Source organism: Leptonotus elevatus, chromosome 2, assembly GCF_054856555.1.
Source record: "Leptonotus elevatus isolate MCC_2025b chromosome 2, RoL_Lele_1.0, whole genome shotgun sequence".
In the NCBI taxonomy this organism is placed as follows: Eukaryota; Metazoa; Chordata; class Actinopteri; order Syngnathiformes; family Syngnathidae; genus Leptonotus; species Leptonotus elevatus.
The window spans coordinates 25,548,663-25,575,298 of record NC_141240.1 but is presented as its reverse complement, the minus strand read 5'-3'; the positions used below and the strand labels follow the sequence as shown (position 1 = coordinate 25,575,298).

The window sequence follows — 26,636 nt, the reverse complement described above, 5'->3', positions numbered from 1 at the left end:
AAGAGTGGATCAGAGAGCAGAGCTGAGCCCACCCTAATACTCCAACCCACCTACCTCCAGAATGCCTGTGGTTTGGATGAGAGGTGAGAGGATCACAGTAATGGCCCCTATATTGCAAAGCCCCTCTGCCCCACTTTTGAGGAAGACATTATCCTTTCCTCCTTGCTCTTGGTTCTTCTCAGTTTGTCAGTCATCTCGTAGCTAAGTCTCATATGATATCACCCTGAAGAACTTTGAAGTGGTTTTGCTCACCTCATCCAGTACACTGCTTGAAAATTGTAGTTCCTTTAAGATACAGTGCTTTTGATCAAAATATGTTGACACTAGCCGTAAAGCTGCAGCGATGTATCACATTTTAATACAATCTCTAAGGTGAGTCCACAATCTGTTCCAGATCACTGCTTCAATTTGTTCAGATTGGGGAAACAATTTCCCACTCATCATAACACCAACATATAAAGATTTGATGACACCACCATCATATAAAGATTTGATGATGGTAATGTGATGAGTTTGGTTTGTAGGCAACGTTTTAAGGCACATTTTAACATTCTTAACTGTCATTCGAGTAAGATGACGATAGAATCAGTAAAACACCTGGTCATCAACAATTGACAGATATTATATTTTAACATCTTTAAGTTTACCAATGGATATTTTAAAAGGTCAAAACAATAAAACTAACATGTTGTAACAACTTTTTTTGAATTGCGGTCAGACTGGTGTGGCATTTGATGAACATCACGTCCAATAGTACAAAAATCTTGGAACTATAATCATCAGGTTTTTTTTCTTCCTTTGGAGCAAACGTAAACATCATTGATGTCACCTACTGAAAATGTGGGCTCTGACTGAAGTGATTTAAACCCACTGACTGACTATATTATTTACTTGCAATCATGTCATTAGATGAGTGTGGAAATTGTTAACTGAAGTAAAAAAAACAAAAAACATTTGCCATTGACTCTGGGAATCATTCAAACGTTAATGAAAAGCTGATAAAGGCTGCTTGCACTCAGCAGACCGCTGACCTCCACTATGGCAGAACCAATGTAATAATATACCGTAACATATATAACCATAATTTGGTCACCAAATTGTACACCTTCATAGATGCCCACTTCCTCTACATTTTGTCATCACAGTTCATTCATTATTTTTTGAGATGTTAAGATTTTTTTTTTGCCATTTACAATATTAACAACAACAAAACTTGCTACCTCCTTAACAAAGGTGATTTAAAACTTGCTGGTGCATTTCAGCCCCCTATTTAGAGTCTAAGGCTTAGTCCAACCAATTTCAAAAGTGCACACAAAAGCTTTCATCCTGACTTAAGAGATGCTGTCTCACCTCAGTTGTGCTAAAATATCATTGCTTTGCATCTTTATCTTGTCTATCTGTCACTCTCCTTATCTTCAGCTGTGTCATTGCCTTTGCAGTTTGAAATGTGCAGAGATTTTAAATTGTCATAGTGACTCATTTAATTGGCAGCAAAGATCATCATCATAATTTTGCTCCTACAAAATTGTCTCTGTATTTCATTCCCCTATATTTTCTTCCATTAGCTACTCCTGTTTTTGTTTTGTGTTTTTTTGTCTTTATGTAGGATCAATTTGTTATACATTTCTTGCAACTGGTGATTTGAGTGTATTCCAGTCTATTTCATTAAACCAGGGTTTCCAAAACTCTTATAATAACCGACCTGAGTCACGTTTTGGGGCGCTGCTTTATTGTTTTGCATGCACTGTTTACTGTTGAGACTTACCATGACCTTTGAGCTGCTCTGCTAGCTTCAGCAAGGTCATTACTTCAGGACCCGAGGATCATCAGTGCTTCATTGTTCCGTCCCAATTAGGGTGTGACGGGGGCTGCGATAAAGGAGCCGCTGCTGATGGCTCACAATGACTATATGATTTCCATCAGTATTCCAAAGTGAGAGCTGCTATTTAATGCTTGATTTGAAAGTTGCTTTTGAATGGTTTTAAATTAGGTCTAGAGTTCTTTTTGAAATGCTCGGGGAACATAGAAAAAATGGAGAGAATGTGTTCGTTAGCAAGTCTTAGTGCGCTCTAAACCTCCAAAGGACTTGACAGGAGCAGAAAATAAAAGGGAGGGAAATGTGTCTTGAGTATGAGGAGAGAGAGAAAGAGAGAGAGAGTGGGGATATGCTTTGATTAAGAGCAGTCTTCATAGCAGCTCTTTCTTCTTACACATCCATAAAGTATCTCTGCTCACATCTCCGGCTCTTATTAAAAAGACAGTTGTGTCATTTCATCCTGGAGGCAAGAAGCCAGGGGATCATGTTTTCAAAAAGAAACTTTTTTTTTTTTAAAGCAATACAGAAAATGCTCATCCTTCCACATTTTCTGGAAGTCGGGGGTATTCATGTACACAGCAGAGAGTACCAGACGTCTAATTAGGTTTTGATATGTATATGCAGTAGGGATGGGCGAAATTAGAAGAATAGAAAATTGCCATTAATTCCATGCAATTTGAAAGAAAATGCTATATTGGGATCAGTGTTGCCGCAGTTACTTTGAAAAAGTAACTTAGTTACTTTACTGATGACGTGCTTTAATACTACGCGTTACTGTAATAGTTACATTTAGCAGATACCGACAACCCTGCTTATCATAAAAATGACACACAGTTTTGACATTTAATTGGAAGTGTGATTTTAATGGTGACATTTAAATTTGTTTTTGTTACAAATAAAATAGTTTGCAACCTTTTTGACTTACCAATAATTATTTTAATTTAAAAAAAAAAAAGAAGAAGTATTTTTAGGATTCCACTTAACAAATGTCCTACTTGTTTTTAGATTGGGAAAAAAAGTATTTATAAACTGCCCGTAACATTTAAAAATAATAATAAATTAAATAAAGGCTTAATCTTATTTACTTGACATATTTAGCTATTTATGTTGTAATGACAAAACTCAACATTTATAATGCACATTGTACATAAATATAACGATGACATTTGGAGACCTCCTGCAGTCACACAATCTGGTGTGACTGTCAATGTATCTTCTTCAATCTGGGATCTTTTTTTGTTTTGCTTTTTGACAAAGTGCAACTTGAAGCCATGGAGATAACTGACAAATGAACAGAGTGTGCAACAAGCCTTAATATTTTTGCTTTTAGCTGACAAATTCTTGAAAACACGAATCTCTCTCCTTCCGTTTTTTTCTGTTTATGGACACGCGAGTCTCAACTGAAAACGATGATGTCACCCCCTCAGATGTGAATGTTCATGCAATTCACTATGTTCAATACCACATGTTCTGTAATGTATAGTTATTTGTTTATTTGACTTTAGTGAATACTATGGTGTTAGAAATCAGGAGCCCTTCTGTGTTTTATTATTCATTAACCATATAAGTTTTCAATAAAATATGTGCAAGAGAGACACCGTGGCTGAGAAGTGCGTGTTGTTTATTTAAGTCTTGACTGTGCTGCCCTTTACTGCATCCCACAGCTGGTCAACTGAATTTGAAATTCTGCTGTTGCTTCTAAGTGGAAGCATACAGTTGTACTTGAAAGTGTGCATGAAGTGTGAATTTCGGCAATGTTTTTTTGCAACAAGGAGAATTTTACTGGGCATGTGTAAACAACCATTTTATAATGTTTGTGAAATGTGAATGCTTCCGGCATTGCACCTCTCTTTTCATGAGCGTGCATACAGTCAAACGTCCCATTCATAGATATGAATTGCTCTGCGGGATGACGATTGTGATGACCCTCTAGAACAGCCCCCCTTGGTTGCAGCAAGCATCGGTAGTATTAAAAGTTGTACCAGTGAATCACTCGGCGACAAGTGGCACGCTGTTTAATTAGGCTGAAAACAAAGTCCTCCTGGGAGAATACCTTTCCCATTTTTCTCTTCTTGCTCTTGGACTCATTTGTCACAAGGTAAATATTCAATGGGCCCCTTCTCGGCCAGAGCGATTAAAGCTCGCTGGACCGTAGCAGAAAAACATGTTTGGAATTCAAATCTCCTAAGTCAGAATGAAACACAAGTCTGTGACAGTACGTCCCCTTTGAGGAATGTCAAGTGCTTCTTGACATTCAGAATGACTGCAATGGGCTTTCCCAAGTGCACTAGCCGCCACTTAAATACAATGGACTGTATGCTATGAAACAGTCCATTGTTACAGTAACAGCCAGTGCCCTCAGCTATCACTGTTTGGCAGCAGTGCTGGTGGAATCACACTGTTTTGGACTTAAACTGTTTTTTCCCTGTCTTTCCCTACCTTCAGTTCTCAAAGACCCTTGCACTGAGGTGACCTGCAGCTACGGCAGCACCTGTGTCCAGTCCACTGACGGCTTGTCGGCTAAATGCATGTGCCCGCTGGGCTGCGAGGGCAGACTGGAGCAGACCGTGTGTGGCAGCGATGGAAAAGACTACCGCAACGAGTGCGAGCTGCATCAGTATGCCTGCAAGCACCACAAGAACATCAGGGTGCAACATCAAGGACGATGCGGTAAGATTTTGGACTTTGGCATTTTGTCACATTACACACATGAGCCACCCTACTTGGGATTGTTCCTCTTTCATAGCAGTTTTGCATATCCAGTAAATGCCCTTTGCCAAGATTTTAATCAACTAAAATTGGTGTAAGATAGGCAGCCGCTACTGGGATTCATGTTTATATTTGATTTCAAAGTGCCACAAGTACAAATATCAGGTTTTAAACAATGATAGCCACTGAATACATTATCTTCTTGCCATGGCAGCAGTTTTACTATAAATCGACCACAACTGCATAACAGGAAGAACAAACAACTAACTGTTTTTTAGTCTTCTGACTTGGTTCTGCTAACCTATAGTATCTACAAGTGGTGTAAACAAAACTAACTCCAGGACTGGGGTTATTTAGGGTAGATTTTAAAAGCAAACTACAAACTACGAGTTTTCCCCTTTACCGTTGGCCAATTATAATATCTACATAGTCATCTTGCATCCTAGCTGTGATACTAGATTCGTTTAGTACGTGAAAAGAAGCGAGTGTTGTGCTGGAGCACCTGACAGTTTCTGGCAGATAAAAACATCACCAGGCATATTGGCCCGACCATTTTCCAAGCTCATTGAAATTTGATCCTGGGGACCCATTTTGAAGACAACATCAAGATGGCGACGAAGTTGCGGAGGATCCTGGAGAGAATCCCTCCAGGAGTCCATGACGGCATCCTGGAGATCCTGTGAGACTGTTAGACTCCAGGGGGATTCCTTCGAAGGGTAAAACTTGTGGTTTGTAGTTTGGGTTTGAAATTTATCTTTTGTGGATCTAGTCAATCAACTTTTTCTTACACTCATTTATTTTTCAACACCCATCCATCCATTTTCCATAACACTGGTCCTCATTAGGATTGTGGATGTGCTGGAGCTTAGGACAGCTGACTGTGGGCGAGAGGTGGAAGACACCCTGTACTGTTTAAAAAAAAAAAAAAAATTGTGGGGGGACACATGCCCCCCCCCCCCCCCCCCCATTGTAAGAAAAATTAGGTCCATACCAATGTTGTCATAAATCCTATGATTGTTCTACATGAAAACACATTCACAAACTCAAGTGGCAGTACAACCATGGGAATTATTTAGCCAATCACAGTTAAGTTGAGTTATTGTGAAATTGTCAAAACAGAAAACTATGAAATGAGCTTGAAGATGTCTGTGCAATAAACAAACACACACAGAAAAACATATTTTTTTCCTGTTTTGACGAGCTCCAAACTAATGCTAGTATTTTCTTGATACAATGGTGTTTCTCTCATGTCGTCACTTTCTTTTCTTCACTTTATCTACTACCTCTGGCTATTATTTCTCCTTCACAATCTCCACTTACTTAGAATGTGCTCCCGCTAATTCCCATTTTTCATTTGTTTTTTCTTCTTCCTTACAACAGTACTCCTGTAGTGTAAACTGTTGTTCCACTAAGTAGCACTTGTCATTTTCGCACAGCGCGCCTTTTTTTTTTCTCCCCCACACATTCTTGTTTTCATCTAGCAATGGTTGTTTACTCCCAAAGCGATCCCTTTTCCCTCGCTTTTGTTGTGGTGAGCCAGATGGAGAGAGAGCACAGCAGTTTCTTTCTCAGACACAGAGCCTGGTGGTGGGCAACGGGAGATAGATATGCAGGTCTGCAGACAGAAGGTTGGTCACATAAATCCAGCCCGAGTCGGCCCACAGGGAGCGGTGCTTCCCCGATTTATCCGGGCTGCTAGTTTCTGCAGCAAACAGGCCATTCTTTTTGTAATTACCCTCCTTGCTCAACTAGAGGAGAGCAGGGATCCTGGAAGCTGTTCTTCTCACTTAATGGGAGGTAATGGTGTTGCTCTCAAGTAATGGTCTGGCTGGCGGTGAGGCGCTGCCTTATGCACAGGCGCCACGTGCAATGTGATAAAAGACCTGCTTGCTTGTCTTCTCAAGCCTCTGCATTGTACAGCGAGAAAACAGTCCTCTGACACTCAGAAGCCAGAGCACTCTGTCCTTGGCATTGTTGCTCTTCGTATCACTGCCACCAAGCATTTGGGAACTAGTTACCCTTTTCTGTCTCAGGGGCTGTTTACACAAGGGAAGAGTATGATAAATTGAATAATTACTTGATTAAGATGTGAGGAAAATAATATCTTTGCAGATAAACAAACGTTCCCTGGTGGTTTCTTCCATCTAATATTGATATAAAATAGTATTTTAAAACTGTGAATTAATTAATTGACTGTGGAAAGAGCTTTACTGTTGACTGGACTGTTAATTATCTTCTTAGTAAATCAAGGACATTTCCCGCCCCAAAAAACCCATTCCTAGCTTACACAACACTTTACACAATGGTCTAATTTCAAAATCAAATGTCAAAGTGGAAGAAAACACTAATGAAATGCTAGTAAATTTTGCATAACCGTGGCATCAATGGTGCACCGCAATGCTATTGTATGTTTGCTCATAACTTGAACCTGAAGCAAACTACATCTATTGCATACATCACATTCTGAACTTGCGCTTAAAAATCTACAAAAATATTTAAGAGTCAGTTTTGAAGAAAAAACTAACCTCACAAGACGGATTGATAAATGTGATTCACTCAAGGGATTTCTTCACATTATCAATCTGGGACTTCACTGCTCAACATTTAACAAGGAAACGGTGAGTACATTTGCAAGAACATAATTAATTGCAGCGTCCATTCGTCTGTTAGGTTTGTTTGTTTGCACAAAATTGTTGTTATGATTTGGTGTGCGTGGGAGAGGGTGGACCTAAATGCAGGGAGACAAGAATGGATAGTTATGTGATGAACTTTATTAAAACAAGTAGAGACAGGTGAGTGAACAAGTTATGGACGTGACGTTACTAGACTGGGCGAGAGTAGACGGGTCGTCAAGACGGGGCATGGCGAGAGTAGACTAGTCGCCAAGACTGGTTAGGGCGAGAAGAGGCTGGTCGCCATGACCGGACTGGATGGGAGGAGGCTGGTTGCCACGACCAGCATTTTAGGTCACAACCAGAGCTCCACTAGCCACCTGGAATAGAGGGCAGATGCCCGGTGGGTTGGCGTCTTTTGGGTCATAAGTGTTGCTATTTAATTATTTTTCTCTATTTTCCCCAAGAGACAAACCTACAATTTATAAAGAACAGCCCATTAATCAACAGCAGTGCTCGAGCTACGTAGGGGGAGTCCAGAGTCATGTCTGAATACATTTTCTTAAGAATCTGTCTTCAGAGTAGAATGTCAGATTTTTATAGTTAATATTATTATTCATCATTTTCACACCGTAGTAAGTACCTGACATGGCTGAGAAGTCAGTGCTTACCATAGCATACATAGTCATGGTTTCATGAACTACAACACACACATATCCATAATAATAATAATAATAATAATAATAATACATTTAATTTGCAATGCACTTTACATTTCAAAGAAATGTTTTACATTTCAAAGAACATTGCTCAACACATTCATAATATAAGCTGGAACACGCCTAAGTAAAAAACACTGTTTAGTAGTAAAAATTTATATCAAGGTAAATTTTTCTGTGCTATTAATCCCAGAATGCAAAATAGTGTCTGCTCTGATTGGCTATTAGCTAGCAAACGCAAATCAGTGGATGTAGACTATAAGCACAGCAATGGCAACGAAAATGGCATTATCTAGTGAATTAAGCTCAGTAGAAAGTTGCATTTTACTTAGACTTGATCCTACTTGTATTATCCATTTCTTGAGCAAGGTTCTGGATATTGTGTGACAAACAATGACTTATAATAAGTAAGTTAAAGTTGTGTGCACACAAATGTGAGCCACACTTATTTATTTTTTATTATTATTATTATTTTGTGCCAGTCCAGCCCTGGGGTCTATTTCACAAAGCAGGTTTAGTGAGAACTCTGGGTCAAGAAACCCTGAAATGTGGGGAAACCCTGAAATGTGGGGAAACTCTGCGTTTTCAGTTTCAGAAAGGGAGGTAACTGAAACCAAGAAAAAGCGGTAACTCTAGCCTGTTTCATAAAAAGAGGTAATTTAAGCTCTCGGTCAATTGCCATAGTAACATGTTCCATGAACCAAACCTGGTTGGTTGCAGGTTTTTCACAATAAACCTTGAGGTTTTCTCTGTCCCCGCCTCCTTTCAGCCACACATGGCATTCATTTCAGTTTTTGCGTAAATACGCCTATAGTCTGTAGCGTAAAGTTTGTCACAAACATGGCATGTCCTTTTGACAATTACCCTATTGATGAAGGTGCCACATTATTGCACAGGGAATTAAATATTTGTCGTGAGATTGTTATCAGACCGTAAATAGATATACTTGCATTTCCGGACAGTTATCTTTTTGAGCGGTACCGTTTCACATCACAGTCCATTACCTACATACACAACTTAATCCGTCCTTACATTTGCATCATTACCAGCATATATTGTGTGTTGCTCTCCGTTTTTTTCTTATCACCTTTTGAATAATATTTTTATATTTCATCTTAAGTCAAGTGCGGTTCTCCCCCGCAGGATTGCACCTAAATGAAATGAACTAATGAGTTAACATTCAACAGGTTTCCCGTGTAATATTGTGATTGCAATGTTAAATGTGCGCATTGACCCGAGCAGCGACATTCTCCCATGCTGCCTTCCTCTATGTGGAGCCGCACACCAGGTGAAACAACTCTGCATTGATATAACTACCTCAAAGCAGCTGTCCTGGAACCGAAAACGCTGAGATTCCTATCTCATTTAATGTCAACTCACTGTTCAGGGTTAGTCTCGGCGTTTGTTGAACATGCTTTGTGAAATGGACCCCTGGTCACAACCACAAGTTGTTTGACCACACCACAACAGGTCTAAGCCATGTGTTTCTTGAGATATCACCAACTATTGACAATGGATGATTAACACAGCATTTTAGGTAATTTTTGCAGATCTATGACAACGTTGTCATGTGTACAGATGTTTGTTTGTTTGTTCTTTAGTGCAAATCAAAGTTAACTATGCTCTGCTCTTAGTCATTGCATTTACTTTTCCTGTCTAAGGCTTTCATGGATTATACAACTGCATGCCCCTGGCTGCGTTTTAATGTCACACTGCAACATAAATCCTTTGTCTTGCCTCATTCTAAAAATGTGTCGAGCAGGATAAAGCCCGGAGTCTTGTTTCGATGCGTAACAACGTCCTCTTGCTCATCCACAAACCAATCCCATTATGATCCAGGGCTGATAAGGCCAAACAGGATAGCCAGCAAAGAAGGAGCAGCAATGGGGAGCGAATCAAAATGACTGCCTCTTTATCTCACTCCTTGTCTCCTTTACGATCAAGATTTCACTTGGAGGTGCTCTCAGTTGCTAGGCTAAGGGTACTATAGTATAATATGTGTAGAGCAGCAGTAAAGGAAGAGTTTTCTTCCATTCTCCACTTTCTTAGGCTCATCTCTACTCTTCTCATCTAACAGAGACCTGCGTTTCAGTTGGTATATTAAAGTGGCCTCTCACCTGCACCCATGGATTATGTAATTCCCATGTTGGAAGTGCATGATCCATAGTTATATTTTCAACTTGATTTTCTTCCATTGCCACTGTATTGTAGATGACTAGACAGAAAGATCAAATGATGAGAGCTTTTGTAGTGCCACAACCGAAGCAGACTTTTCATTTCACAAATCTAGAGCGTGTATTGAAGCAAATCGATGTACTAAACCTAATTTCACAGATGAAGAAATATGACGATGACATACAGCGATGTCTATGTAAAATGTCAATTATTAGAGATGGTATTAGTGTGTGTGATTTTAAGTGTCTGTAATAATTGGTTGTGCTAGGTAGCAGCATTTATCATAACCTGTTCTTTTTTTGCCACGCCTCCTCACCTTTGTGGAATTTGCCATATTTGACATCTTCAGTGAAAATACTGTATCTTCTTCTTGCCATGTTGCACCAGTCCATTAACATACGGGTACTTGTGTGTATCTCCATAGACCCTTGCAAAGACAATGAGAACAGTCTCAACACAATGTGCCGGGTCGAGGCCCTCACCCGCCAGCCGCTCGTCTTCGACTTGCCCGAGTCGTGCCCCCCGGCAAGCGAGCCGTTATGCGCCAGTGACGGTGAAACCTACCCAAGCGAGTGTGCCATGAGAGCAACAGGCCTGCAGAAAGGCATCAAACTCAAGAAGATTCACGGCGGACGATGCAGAGGGCTGGGTAAGCTCCCACTTAACCTTGCACACTTTCTCTTCCTCCAATCCAAGACGTCGTTCCCCTTCGCAACAATGTCATGCACACAGCCATTCACAGATCTATTTCTGCTAAATATTTGACGGGGTAGCAATAAGACCTCACCCCAATCCAACCCCTCTCAGTGGTATAGAGATAAATGGTTCTGAGGGCTTCGGGTCAGTACCATCCAAACAGTAGCCTCCTCCAGCCCGATAAGAGCCTTCAGGCTGACTATCAGCGTAAGTAGGACAGGAGGAGGAAGCCATAGTTAACAAATAGCTGTCAGCTTGTACTGTTTGCCTGATAGCCCTCTGAAGAAGACCAGTTTCCCCGCTGTGTTTTCATCAGAGCCAAGCACAGGAACAGCGGTGTAGGTTTAGCACAGCGGCGTGGACAGACTGTAATGCGTGTTGAACATCAGAAACAGGAACAGACAATGAGTCTCCTTTTTAGTGTTGCCAGTGTCAGAAGCTGAGAAACGCGTTGAGACTGCAAACTGAACACTACAACATGATCCCTGATAATTTAGTAGGAAATTGATTGTTTTCTTGTTGACTTTGTTCATCTATCAGTGTTCACTGAAAGAAGCTCAACAGCAAAAGGTCTAAGTATACTACTAACTTGTGCCTCATTTTTCATCCTTTCTGCTATGGCAATTTCAAATTAAAGAACAATTCAATTTGAAAATCCGAACCATGAAATCATATCCCTTTAGCAAATTACAAGTTGGTCACTAATCAAAATGACCATTTCGACATGCTATTGCACATCCTTGTAGCTCTCTCACTCTAATTGAGCAGCAATGTAATTAAGTGTGGCATGGCATGCTTTTAAAGAAAGCGGGGAAAGGAATTGGATTGCTGTACAAATTTGATCCACCGATCAGCAATGAAATAATTTTGAGTCCTTGTGTGCGCTGTGAGAACAGAGGCCTCAAATTGGATTTTCTCACTTCACCGCTAAATTTGCCATTTAACACAACAAGTTAATCTTTTTCTTCATTTTCCAAGAGAATTTCTGCTTAGTGAGTCGAAAAGTAATGAGTATAGAATAGTTTAGATTTGAACTTGGCCGTAAAATTTTATTCTAGAGTTGACAATATTATGAAACTTTTTTGGGGTAATGGTGCAGGGGTTAAAGTTTGACATTAAGCTTTCCATGTAATCATTTGAGTATCAGTTCCAACAAGACTACAATCACTTTACCTATAAAAGGTGTATGTATACAAATAAATAAATGAAATATAAAAGTTATCCATCCATCCATATTCTGAAACGCTTATTCCTCACAACGGTTGTGGGGGTACTGGAGCCCATCCGAGCTGGCTGCGGGCAGTACGCGGGGCACACCTTGAACTGGTGGCCAGCCAATCCAGGAATATAAAAATTTCTGATTTCTTCAATTTACCAACACATGTATTCAAGTATTTTTTTTAAACTTACTCTAAGGTAATAAATATGTACTTTTAGTACGCAACTTTCCATAGAACGTAATTTGTTAATTGTCGATCAAATATCAATAACTCAATCAACAACAGACAAATATCATGCACACCCCAAAAAAAATTGTAGCTCCTACTGGCCATTCTTCAAACGTTTTAATATTGTTTTTAAATGTTTTTCAATGAATCAATCAGTTTCAATATTGACTGTTTTTGTCTTTTGAGTATTTTTTTAATCTAATTATTTTGAGAGCTAATTTAATGGAAAAAACCCACATTTGGACATATTCCAAATACTGTATCCAGATAGGGGGTGTTATACATTTTCATAGCACCAAGGGGTTGATAGAAAAAATAAATCCACCAATCAATCAATACATGAATAGAATCACCGTTTTATAGCGCATTTCATACACAACACAAACAAAAAGATTAAAAATCAAAGTTAATAATAATAATAATAATAAAAAAGCTTATTAAGATTACTTAAAGACCGTACAGATTTCCGAAAACATGATTTTAAAAACCTTAATCATAGGTTTGGGAAAATAGTGTAGTTTTTAAAGCATTTACTTTTTTGATGTGTTTTCAATCTTCATTCATTGATATTATTAATAAAGGATTATCGGGGCAGTGCATTACACATAGGTATAGAGGAAAACCGCTTTCTAAGGGTGAATTTGAGTGGTGGGAGGGAGACATATTATACACGGTTACATGTTATTCACAGGATTTTACTTTAAAGCTTCTGCACACAATAAATTTCTACTGCGTAGCAATCTCAATTGCTAGCTTTAAAACGCGTATGCATTTGGACTGACTCATTACTATGAATAAAAATATCTGGTCACAACCAACCATCCCTGGATTGCCATTTCCTTGTTGCAGAAGACTGTAAGGAGGAGTGTCGTTTCAACGCCGTGTGTCTGCTAGAGCAGCTGACTGCTCAATGCTCGTGCGATCCCATCGAGTGCGATGGGACCTACAAGCCTGTCTGCGGCAAGGACGGCCGCACGTACACCAACGACTGCATGCGCCGCAAGGCCGAGTGCCTGGGCAAGACCCTCATACCCGTCAAGCATGCGGGACCCTGTGGTGAGTGGACCGAAGGTTGGAGGACGGGGTGTCCTTTTTCCCCACTTCCCTCCTTTTTCCGTTTTATTGTCCAAAAGTGTAGTAACAAATGTCTCAAATGGATCAATGGTGCTCTTTGAAAGGGGAGGGGCAACTTAAGCCTGTGCCTTCACTTCACTTTTTCATCTTTGAAGCTCATCCTTCCATCTCCAACAACACATGCATGTTTCATTCACCCACCTCCGCCTCAATTTGTCTTTGTCTTGCTGTCTTGCGTGTTGTCTAAAAGAAAAGCTGTTCTTTCTTGTTACAGTGCGTCAGTCAGTCTGTCTGTCTGTCTGTCCATGTTGGCTGTGTCTTCCTAGCACTCTGGCTGCAGGTGGAAAGTGGGGTCACCCAATGGGCGACCTCATCAGATGGATGCTGGGGGGGTGAAGCCTTCCCCTTTGCCTCCGAGCGGATCGAACAGGAGGGGTCTTGTACCACTGCTCTACTTCATGTCTCTTTGTTTCACACTTACTGCACTGATATGATCCATGAGGTTGGAGAAGTCTGCCTGATTTCTATGTTATATTCCCTACATACCCACGCAAGTCTTCCTTAGTGCATGCCAGCCCCTAAATTCAGTATTACCCTAAATAAGCTTTTTCCACATTTTTCGAAATATTGATTAAAAACCCTTGCAGCTTCAGTCCTTTGAATATGAAAGCCCATCGCGGTTGATTTCACTGCTGCATGCCTTTTTTTGTGTGGAAGAATCCTCTTGCTTTCAAGTACATTCTCTTTTCATTCCAAAGAGATATAACTCGAGTGCAACACATAATTTAATAAAACTGAGCTTAGTTGTGGATAAAATAGTAGGGAAAAAAAAGAGTTGTAGAAATATTTGAGGGGATTTTCTTTATTCATTTTTATTTAAGAGCTGTTGTCATTTTCCAAAACAGTTTGAAGGGTACTATTTAGTAAGTATGCTGCTCTGAAAATGCTAAAATTTGACATGAAAATAGCATAATTTCCAATACAATTTTGATAAAGGCACTGCATTTTTTGTCAAAAAGTCAAACTACAAATTATACTGTAGCTATAACCACATAAGGTTTATTTTCAATTGCTATGGTTCTGTATAAGTAGGGTGACCATATTTTGGTTTACAAAAAAAAAGGACACTTGGCCCGGCCTCGGAGTACTAAAATTTTACTCAAAGTTTGCCATACATTATAACTATTTTTAAGTATGCCTCCTCGGTATGGGTAGAAAAAAAAAACATAACTTCCTTTCCTTGGCAAATGCCCAAAGAGGGGGGGATCGAACCCGTACTGCGACCACATTTCCAATTTGGGAGTGCATAGTGCTACCAGTGAGCTAGAATTCTGGGCCGCTGACACAGCTCAGCACCTTATTTGAATTTGTGACATCACAAATAGCGGTGAAATGCCAGCAAACAGTTTGCTCGTAGCTGTACTAACTCCCACTACTTGCCTTCTATTCTGGCTTCTCTCCCCCCACTTGTGTTCAAATCACATATGTTGTAGGTTAATTACTCCAGTAAGAACACGGTGCACACAACCTCCCATTTGTGACGCAAATGCACGTTGGAGCGGAATGTCTGATGAACCCATTAAGATGGACATACTTCCTGTTTGGCGTTAGAGTAGAGCTGAATCTCAATGTTGATTCCCTGTTGTCGGCCTTAGAAGGCGGCGTCCTTCATTATCATGACTTATCCGCCTGTGCTTTGCATAAATTAAACAGTCGGAATGACAGTGGCAACACTGATGTGTTTTGTTTTGTGCCGTCCAACTCCACCCACATTTTTGTCTTGTTATACTACTTCCCTCTCAATATCTCCTCTTCCCGAGCGCATCATGCAGAATAGGTTGTGTGTGTGCGCTTGTGTTTTAATGCATTCTTATTGAAATTTGCATATTATTCAAAACACAGCACCACAAACGTCAAAGCTTGAATTCATTTTTTAATTAAACATCAGAAGAGAAAAGCTTTGGAGCCCACTGAGACAGTGGTGGTATGCACAGTTGCACTCAATATACATATGCACTTTTTTTTCCAGTGTTGGTAGAACTGAGAGCAGATTAGGTTAGTCACTGTCTTTAAAAACACGGGAGATCTTAGCAGCCTTGGAAAAAACTCAAGCTCCTTTTGTGTGTGCGTGTGTGTGTGTGTGGGGGGGGGGGGGGGGGGGTGCCATCTATCCATAACCCAGAGCTCTGGCAACATGACGCGGTGTGAGGTTTCCTCTGTGATGCTTGCACCTTGACAGTTCAGCAGCTGTGTCAGAAAATGTCAGCCTGGTGTGCAAACACAATCAGTGCCTCCAGCCTTTACTTTCATGTCTAAGGGGTAGCATTTCATTGTGTTTGGCATGCATACATGGTGATATCTGCATTTGCGTTTGGTGGTGGATGCGTCAGTCAGTGTTGTTGTCAGGCACTCCATTCAAAATCAATACACATTTTCATGTAATTTCCTTAGTTATTGAAAACATTGTTTACAAAATGTTTCATACAGCATTTATTATTAAATAATGTCTAAACCTTTGCTAATAAAATATTGTCAACATGATTCAGAAGGATTGTCCTAAACTGTTATGAAATATGATGACATCCACCACACACGTTCATCGTGCGCCGAATCTATCTGCCTGCACCTCAAACAAATCCACCAAAATCATGTTATACCAGCTGTGCCACTAATTAGGCCTGGTTTTACAGAATTTTAAATATCATCTACTTTTTGTCACCAAATTGGAGATGTGCCAGGCGGTTGCGGCAACTCAGTGCGCCGAAACGCCTAGGGAGATGTAGTGCACCTACCAACGCGCTAAACTATATTTGCTTCAGCATGAAAATTAAACTGGGCCCGTTTTTAAGCTGAGCGTAGTTCACTTCCTGCTATCAAATTGCCGGTTTGCAGTTGTTTTTGCAGTTGTTTCCGCCTGGAACACTCATCCAGGCGCAACAACGTAGACTAGACACCAAAAGGAGGTTGTGCTTGTTTTTATGCCTAGGGCATGTCCGCCTGTCTTCGAAAATAGAGCCCATGATGGTAAAAACAGAAATGTGTTGAAACAAGTTAAATGCATCGTTAATTCAGTATCAAAATGCTCACCTTTCTATATCATACACATTAATTTTAGCAAATTGTCATTAGGCTTCATACAATTCAGGAACATGTTCAAAACTATTTTTTGCATCGTAAACAGTAAAAATAAATATATAAACTTAATTCTTATATAGTCCTTTCCATTATGCTAATAAAAGTCCACTGAAACATGGAATGGTTTGAGTAAGAAATAAATTGTGTACTTTTTTGGTTTAAAGGATGATTTAGTTTACACCAGTGCTTCTCAATTATTTTTTGTCACCACGGAGGAAGAATCAACCATGCGCTACTGCCACCTACAGTAGTGGATGTGAAATTTCACTTTTTTCAAGTAAGGCTCCCCCCAAAAAAGTTCACTGAGTTCTCACATGCCCACTCTGGCATCACCCCAAGGGCCCCTCTATTTGCGAAGGACTGGTTGACACTAATGTTTAGTAACACATTCATGCTCATTTTAGATCAGTTTACTGAAAAAATTACTTAACTTTCTTTTTAGCAGATTTTATTCTTGAAGCCCACATAAATTTTACATCCCTTCCAGAAATCTCTTTAAAGAACCACATTTCCCAGAGTCTTAAAATATCGACTTGTTGGAAAATTTGTTCTCCAACATATGTGACATTTTGTTACTACTTTGCTTTCATCTCCTTCAATCGCTGTCATGATTTGTTATGTTGAAATTATTATGTTCTACGTTAAGCTTTTGCCACAATGCAATTCAATAATACACAGAGCCAAGTACAATCGATTAAAGCATCCCAACCACAAAACCTCCATCCCCATTTGTCTCATTAGAAGGGCAGACATATCTATTGTGGTTAATTTATGGATAACGGATTGTAAATCCTCCCAGATGGCTTTGTTGGTTATTTCCCTGTGCGAAACACAAAGATGAATTTTAGTCTGCGGTAGTACATTTATGTTCCCCCCCCCCCCTCCTATCCTTACGATGTCAGCACAGCTTGGTTCGAGAAAGTAGACAATGATGGATTGTGACAATTGTTCAGCTGTTCTTAGATGGCCAATTACTATTCCAGAGATGTTCTGGGAAACTTTTTTTTCTTCCTCCCTTTGTACATCACCATGTCAAAGGGGTAGGAAATTTCTGATAGATTTTTGTAAAATTTTATTTAAATCTCTGCTTGCAAAGTTTGAATAAGTTTTTGAAAATATCAAATTCCAGTCTTATGGTGTTTTTTATGGAAATTGTAGATATTATTTGATTGTTTTTATTTCATTCAACAACTGCAAAATATATTAAACCAATTTTCTAACCTACAGCTTTGATCATTTTATTCTCACAATTCCCAAATCATACCTTTTCTATTTGATTCCCTTGGATACACCTTGGATACATTTCAATCTGGGTTAGACGTGCTAACCACTATTCCATCGGGCTGACATAGAGTATGTTACATACTGCAATACATCTTATGTATTGCAATTAATTCCTGAATAATTCATGAAGGGACCATCAAAGGTTAAAGTATTTGAACTGGTTAAAGTTCATTGATGAGTTCATTTGTTAGCAAGATTTATCTTGTATGCAATCTTTGTCACATGCCAAATATGTTTTGCCTTCCAGATTGTTTAGTAATGGTTCATCAACATTATTTTTCAACATCAGCTCGTTAATATGGAAGATGACAAGTGTCTCTATTTGGCAGGAAAGACTCAGTAAGTGGGCCACATCCCAGTAGCGCACTGGGCATTAACAATCAAAATGGCTCAGTGGGTCTCCGACGTGTCATTGTACCTGTGTGCAATGTACTCTGCCTAATGTGCTTTTTTTGGCTCTTGTCTGTACCGCCCGCAGCTTGGTGGAAGGGTATTTGGATCTGCAGCATGTCACTGTGCGTCAAAGACATGCCTTCATTGCCATTTAGAGCTGCCACTGCCTCCTATCACAGAGTAAAAAAATGAAGCTATTCCAAACTTAATATAAAAAAAAACAATCAAAAATAATTAGGGCTTGAACTAATTAGAATTTAAGGGGGGGAAATGAAACATAACTCTTTTTATGGTGTTAGTTAAAAAAAAAAAAAAGAACAAGGAAAATCAAAAGCAAAAGCTTTTCTACCCTGGGAGTTCTTCTTAAGCACGGCTGACTGACGTGGTTTATACTTGGCTTTATGCACAAGTCTTTTCTCCCAAATTTCAAAGTTGTTCTTCGTTAAATTGTATATTACTATTTATTAATATTTTTGTTGTTGAAAAACACATGCTCATGTCACTGCTAAGAACAGTCACCTTTATTTTCTCAATATTTATTACTTTCATTAGGATGTTGACATGTTTTAGGTGTAGCCGTCCCCTATTGTTCATAGAATATGCATATTGGGAAGATTGTCATCTTTTATACGGACTTTCACAATTCATGGTCTGGCCCAGTCCTGTAGGGCGGCCACTTTTGTTTGAAACATAATACTGCACTAATCTTTTTGGCCAATTTTCTTTTTTCCCAAATTCCTTTTGGCATATTTGTCATGACATAAAGACAGTTTGTATCACACACAAATTACACAATTACTCAAGCATTAAACTAGTACGAAAGCTAATCATTTTTGAAAAGCAAAGTCAAAGTATTTATCCAGCATTGATTTGACCTTATCCTATGAGTTTCATCACAAATCCACAGATATCCACAATCTAACCCAAATTCTGTATTTTACTATTCTATTTCAAGAATCACATGAGATCGATCCCAAAATGTACTAATAAAATTCTCCATGCAATTTTGCCATCTTAAGCTGTCATGCATTGCTAACCCCACAGCCTCTCTTTTAAATCATGACTTGTGTTCATTTGTAACCAAGAGTCATCCCTTGAGCATTGGACTCCCAATAAGTTGCTGAACTTTGAGCGCGTACGTCAGCCTGAGTGCTGTTTTTCCTAATCAAGTTAATTTGAAGAAGTGCAGTGGGAGGCAGATTGACAGCAGACAGACTGCCAGTCCACTTAACGTGGGCTTCGGGCAATCCTCCGCAAGCAGAAATTGTCGAGATGATTTGGGTCAGCAGGGTGTCAAAAGTGACGTGAGGTTGCTGCGTGCCGCTGGGATGTGATGAAATCAAGCAAAGAAGCCACACATTTGCAAATTTGGTTTAATTTGATTGCACTTTTACTCTTTGCTTCTCTGAACACTCTCTCTTGACTTTGGTTGGCAATATAATTAATGACATCAATTTATATTTAAAAAAAAATGTGGTTCATTATAAGCCTTAACAGCTGAAAAGAAAAATGTTTGAAGTGGGCGATGTTCTCGGAAGTACAGAATCATATGAGAAGCTTTGCTTTTTCCTGGTCACTTGATTCTAGGCAGAATCCGTAAGGCTAAATCAAAACTGCACCATTGGCCAATCAAAAAATGTACTCGGTATTACAGTACACTTGGTCTGAGTTGAGAGGCACCCTTGCTCCTCATAAGTATTCAGGAGTCGACAGAGACAGCCCTCAGGGTATGTCTTCTCCTTTATGTTAATAGAGCCTTTTCCTTCACTGATATCACACTCGAATGTCTTTTAATGCAAAAGGGGACGAGGGATTTTGATCAAAGGCTGGCAAGTTAAAAAAAAAACAGACAAGGTGCTGCTTGGTGTGGATTGGCTGCGTCCCACTGGAACGCTGGCTTGTAATGGGCTTGTAAGGTATTTCTCTCAGCCTGTTGGCCGCTGCAAGCGTCACCTGAAATGTGCCAATTCCACGGACTGCATAATACCAACAGGAACCGTTTGGAATTGCACCTGGGCCCTCAGGGTTGAGGTTGGACTCCAATTACCTATGCATGAATTGAGCAGCACTTACCTAAATATTCCCCCAGCAATTTGGCAACATGTTACAGGAGTTTAATGGGACCGACTGCACTATCCCCACTTGCCTGGTTTGCATGTTTTAGAACTTGGATAGTAGGGTTGCCAATTTATAATTCTTTTGGACTTACTGTGGAATTTCCCAAGTGCTGTTCCAAGGTCAGCTTTAACTGTACAGGAAATTTATGCTGGAACAGTTGAACAAGTGTACAAATGAGTTAAGAGCTGAAACTAAAATTAAATGAAATTATTCAGCCAGTGATTACGCATGTAAAAGTTATATTACTGTAAATTTGATGATTGATCATGAGCCTGCAAGAAAATTTGTGTGTCTGCATCTTATTTTTCTATGTACGTTTAAACGTATTATTGTTTACCTCCATCGCAGTAAGTTTGACCTTGTTCAGTATTCAAAAGTTATTTTTTAACTATACAACCTACCTAGCATTTGAGTTCTGAGGTTCCACTGCAATCCATTCTGGATTCTTGCCATTCAGTGGTTGCCAGACTGAGATTCAAACTGACGTGACACATAGAATGTAAAATCCTGTACTTATATGGTGATACGAAATGGCGAGCAGAAGTCTTTATTAATGTCCTCACTTTTCATTGCCATCACATTGGACTGATGCTTCAGCCTGTGGAGCGACAACAACAATGCCTTGGCTGAAGTGCCAAAGTATTTGGCTGTGCAGATGTTCCCATTCAGCTGTCACTTTCATGAATAAATAACTTGCTGCTTTGGTTCATTCTGCGACAGAAACACACATACAGTACATGCATGAGGTGTTGGATTTAAGCGTTTGTGGCGAGGGAAAGTATTAAGAATACCATCCCACAGGACAATGTTAAGAACACTCAAAAGCGTCTTCCTCTCAGAGAAAATGAAATCTTCAATTTCTTGGGGTGAGGTTTTTTTTTTTTTTTTTTTTTTGTCCCTGACATGCTCTCCCATTAATAAATCAGGCGGAAATTTTGCCCCTAGGATGTAGTGTGCGATAAAAGAAGTTTGGGATGGAAATACTTTTTATCTTTTTTTACATGTGCGAAACAAAGTAAATGGGAGACCAGGGCGTTATCGCAGGCTGCGGTTGCTTGCAACTTTGTCTGCTGAACTTTTGCACAGGCCGGAGTTAAGCTTAAGCTTGCGCACTTTGAAAAGGGTTGCAGAGGAGTCATTCGTTTTTCAAAGTTAGCCTAAATTCAACTTGTGCAAAACAGCTTACGTGTTTATGTGCACCCCCAGTGTCTCAAATAATTTAGTAGCCAGTAGACCACTTATATAACCTCTCAGAAAAGCCAAAACGATTACATGTTCAATCGGTATACTATGGAATGTTAAGTAATTATTAACACTCATTAACAGGATATTGCTTACTTACAAATTGCATACGTCGGTGGTGAGAGGTAAAAAAAAGAAAAAAAAACTTTCTTTCCAGTTCAACCTAATCATGCCTGTTTTCTATAATTTGGGGACATTGATGTTTACTCTTTGTTTAACAGAGAATAACTCATTTGTGGCATTAGCGTTGCAAGTACTCCAACTGTAGTACAAATCAATCATAAGACTCCAACTATGCTAAGGAATGATGCTATTGAATCCCTTAATGGTCACACTAAAGTTGGTCAATGGACAGCCTTACCTCCGACCCTTCTAACAAAAGCAACACATAATAAATAGACTGAAAACGAAGACTTTAGTTGGTCTGAGGCTTCACTGGCAATTTTTCATTAAGATTTATTTGCTGCTCTGACCTGTAGATGCACCACAGTTGGCAGAGAGATCATCCTTCATGGCTGAAGGCTCTGATGAAAGTCGCAAACTTTTGATGCAGAAGTGCACACCACCCTGCCATCACACCTCAATCTAATACTTCCATTGACTGGTACGGTTTTAAAGAATTGATTGAGTCAGGACGGGAGGCTCCAATTAAACGACAGGTCGGGTTTCCTCCTCTCCTGATCAACTCAGGTCCTGTCTGCCCCGCTTACACCCATCTTCCGAGAAGTGTCGGTGCCGAATCCAGCCTTCGTTTTAATGAAGCTGTGCTGGAGTGTAAGTGGAGAGACTGGAGCAGACACCTCCCTGTGATGTTCACATTTCATATCTGCCTCTGCCCAGGAGCTTGCAGTTTTTAAATTATTAAGCAGAAGCCTCTTTCTTCTTTCTTTTCCTCATTTTAATTTTTTTATTATTATTTCTCTGTTCTCTATATGTTTTACTCTTTTGGACTGAAGCCATGGCTCTTGCTGAGATGCAAATGGCAGCCTTTGAAGGGGCACACTGTGAATGTCAATTAATCCTGACGTTGACTTGCAACCATTGTTCGTAGGCTTTTTCATCTCTGCTGTGCCACAGGGCAGCGTTTTTTTGTCTTGGCTTTTCTCCATGCCACCAGTTTGAGTAGACTGCTCAAAGATTCAGCATACAAAAGGATAGTCACATAGAAAAATTACAGGAAGATGAGGCGGAACAGATAAGAGTGTGGTTTTGCAGTCAAATTTCTGACTCCCACTCTCCTAATTAATTTATAGCAGTGCCCAGTTTATCTGTACTCCAAATTGTCACCTTTGCCTGTTCTAACCCAAGACCATTCTCCAACCTCTGCCTGAAATTACCAAACCCCATTACTGTTCCTTAATAACTTTCTGTCTCTTGGGTTGTTGGTCTTCAGATCTCCACACGCCGAGCCCTTGTTTGGATAAAGTGTGCCATCACGGCGCAGTGTGCGTGGTCAAAAACGATGAGCCCGTGTGTGAATGCCTGGAAGCCTGCCCTCAAACATCAGACCCCGTATGCGGTTCTGACGGCAGCAGTTACGGCAGCCCCTGTGAGATGCGAGCGATGGGCTGCGCTCTGCAGAAATCCATCCACATCCATCATAAAGGACCCTGTGGTGAGTATCTGCATGTTTAAAGTGACATCACAAAGATATGCCGGGTCCTCATTCAGAAGCCCAAAGAAACAAACAATTTTGTGTTAGGAAAAAAAATGTAGTAGGGTTTTGTACAAATAGGTACTGGAGTTAGTCAATTAATATGCTGTAGTATTTTTGGGCGCTATAACATTTCAAAAAGATGTCAAAGATGACAAATAAATGCCAAAAACGTTTTCTAAAACTTACATAACAATTTAGTGTATTACTGTAAAATGGCACCAAAAACATTATGTATTTTAAGTTTTATAATTACAAAGGGCTATTGGTAGTGTAGTGGTTCACATAGCTACTTTCTTTGCAGCTGATGTAGAATCAATTCACATTCAATGCCTCATTCAAAATTGCCCAATGATTGAATGTAGATGCTCCAGGTTTTTAATATGCCACTTACCCTATATCAGGGATGGGCAACTAGCGGCTTGATTAATTTTCCCGCAAAATAAAAAATAAACATTTGAAAAAACAAAAACATTATTTATTTATCTATTTTTACGAGCCCAAAAATTATTTTCAAAAAATGCTGATAGACATTCATTATATGTTTTCGACAGAAAACGGGGATGGAGTGGTGGGGGGGAAATCCTGGAAAATCCCAAAATATGAAAAAATGTTAAAAAAAGAAGGAATGATGCAATATGAAGGGATCAACTATAGTTTTAAGTTGTCATATCAGCGGTCACCACTAGATGGCAGACATGTCTTAGTTGCACTTTCACTGTCATCTTATACTGTCCTATACTACAATGTGAATAGGCATAATAATGTTTTGCTGATTTGGAATAATATGCAAGACAAACATAGTAGTAGTAATAATAATAAGAAAACATCACATAAATAAACAAACCCCCAAACACAAAACAACCTCTGTTCGAAACATCACCTGGGAATGGCAACAGATCCAGATGGATATATGATTGCCACAGCACGCTTACTGGTGCATAGACGTCACACCAGAGTGTTAGAAAAAAAATGTAAAGTACGTAAATGATTTCCTTCTACTCTGGTGTCCGATCATGTTGAATTACAACACATTGTTTCAAAGGTATGGGGTATGTTCTCTAACACAGGCCAAACTCTCGACTCTCAGCCTTTCTGTAGACTTAATTCGTTCTCTGACCTTTAAGTGTCGTGTTGCACTTTCATCCCAATCACAGAGAACACAGAGCATACTTGTGTGTAATTGGCTACATGAGTCACTTGGCATTATCTGGCTGTGTCGGCGCATCAGCTAATCATTAGCTCACAGGGGACAATGGAGCTTCAAGTAGAACAAATATCTACAGATCCACTTTGCAGACACACAGTCCCAAGAAGAGATTTACAGCTTGTTAAAGCCACTCAGTGAATACTCTCGATGCCATTTTGGCAGGCCAATTATCCCACAGGCTCCATTGGTGATCGAGTATTTTCTTCAGTCTTTTTTTTTTTGTCCTCTCACTTCATCCCCCCCCCCCCCCACACACACACACACTCACACAAGTTTGTTTTACCATCTTTGTAGGGCCATCTCATTGACATAATGCATTTTCTAACCCCAACCATCAAAAATGATTGCCTACCCCTATTCCTTACCCTAACCTCAACCATAACTCAATTCAAACCAAGTCTTGAGCCTTAAAAAGAGGTTTAAACTTGTGGGGCCCATCAAAATGGCCCCACATGGACGGGTGGACCCCACATGGACGAATGGGCCCCACAACTCTGTGAAATCCCGAAAAGTTGGCCCCACTATGTAACAAAAACAAGACCACACACACACTGAACTAAAGTATGGCAATTATCGTGCTCCACACCGCACGCCCAACTTCCTCACTCAATATCTCTTTCACAGCGTTTTACTATGATGGATTTTTGCTCTGCATATTTTGAAAATAATTTCTTGGAGAATAAGGCTGCAGAGGGCCAAGCGGAGTGATCAATACAGCTGGATAATTCTCACTTTTCAGGTGTGGCATCACATTCACCTTAAATTTAGAACCATTTTGTGTGATTGTTTGCTAGACCACTTGTTTTGCAACATGAGGAAAGGTTTGATGTTTTCCCTGCACTGAGTAGATAACAGAGGGGTTTTGTTGCCAAGGTCTAACATGGATTGACTCATCTATGCATGCCTGTGTAGAGCATCACTCAAATTTCTATTGACGGCTCTCTATAAATTGTGTCTGGTATCATGGCAACAGAACATAAAACTAGCCCTCACTGATGGGCTGAAACAAATGTTGACACAAATTGTGCCGTGCCACAGGTGAATGGTATGTGTCTGCATTAAAATTAATAATTGTTTATCCAAAAAAGCAATAGCCCAGTAAGAAATCCAGCCCAATGGATGGTTGGTTCTTTGCTTTTTGGCAGTATAGCCATAAAAAAAATTGCTGAGCCATTGGTTTGCCAAGAATTAGCCATCTGCGAAACGATGGCCGTGATCATGTGAGTTATTTTTGGGCTGTTTGCACAGCTTCATTCAACACAATCACAAGTGATGCCCTGTAATCCCAGCTAATTATTACAGGCTATTTCCTCTACGAACAGTGTTTATGAGGCAGAAAGGGAGGAGCGGAATTAAATATACAGTGGACCGTCAGTTAAAAAACAACCCTGTTGAAGAACAGTTCAGTTTCTGAAGAAAATGTAATCAAATTAACTTCGTTAATGCACTATTTTCGGTGCAAACTGTCTTGGCATAGCCAGAAATGACACCACATACTGCAGCACTGTCACGCTTTTCAGGTATCGCTTTTTCTCTCGAAATTAGCCCTCAGTATGGCTGTAAAAAAAAGCTGACTGCTAGCAATAGTGTAATAATACGGTGACCAGACGTCCCAGGTTAAACACAAGCTAGCTGAGATTTCTAGTGACATACTTTGTTACAATGCAGGACCAGTCGGTGCTAAGTAAACAAGACAGCCAGCTTCCAATGGCTAACAGGACCAAGCAAAAAGGGTTAGATAATAAAGAGTGGATTGACTTGTTTAGCAATTTGCACAAGATAGCATTTAGCATTAGCTGAAGTAATAATACAACACTGTTCTGTTGAAAGAATTTGAAGCAAAAGACGGATGGATGGATGTTTTTTTTGTTGCATATTCAGGAGATGTGGAAAAAAAAATGTAAGATAGCAGATTTCCATGAAACTGTATAAAATGTAAGACCTGTGCTAAACTAGCCAAATGAATTATTGTTGCAATCCCCAACTCGATACAATAGCTATCCGTTACGGTTCACTTGCATTTGCTCCAAATGCAGTTGAGCAAAGTGAATCACTAAATGGTAGATCTTGGTTGCTTTCTTTATGATAATACATACACTGTTAATATATTATAGCAGCTATCTTTAGTGACACTGTTTGGGCCACTGTTTGAAATGATACAATTAGCGTATCTAATTCATGAAATACTAATCCTGAGTAGTGTTTCCCATCCACCTTCCCTATAAGGTTTTATGCGGCCTCTTGTGTGTTTGTGCGTGTGCTCATGTTAGACCCCAATATGATTGTATTCCCATCCCAGATGGTTGTGGGGGGGGGGGGGGGGGGGGAGTCAGTTGTCTGTGTGACTCTGG

The 26,636-nt window shown here is 39.8% G+C and overlaps 1 protein-coding gene across 5 annotated transcripts in view; it reads left to right on the top strand.

Annotated features, from left to right (window-relative positions):
* agrn (agrin) overlaps positions 1-26,636 on the top strand; it is a 247,915-nt gene that overhangs the window by 136,840 nt on the left and 84,439 nt on the right. For all 5 annotated transcript variants that reach the window (XM_086067097.1, XM_086067093.1, XM_086067094.1 and 2 more), the window contains 4 exons: positions 4,262-4,486; positions 10,456-10,680; positions 13,025-13,231; positions 22,815-23,036. In XM_086067097.1, the coding sequence (XP_085923223.1) occupies positions 4,262-4,486; positions 10,456-10,680; positions 13,025-13,231; positions 22,815-23,036 (879 nt within the window). The remainder of the gene's footprint in view (positions 1-4,261; positions 4,487-10,455; positions 10,681-13,024; positions 13,232-22,814; positions 23,037-26,636) is intronic.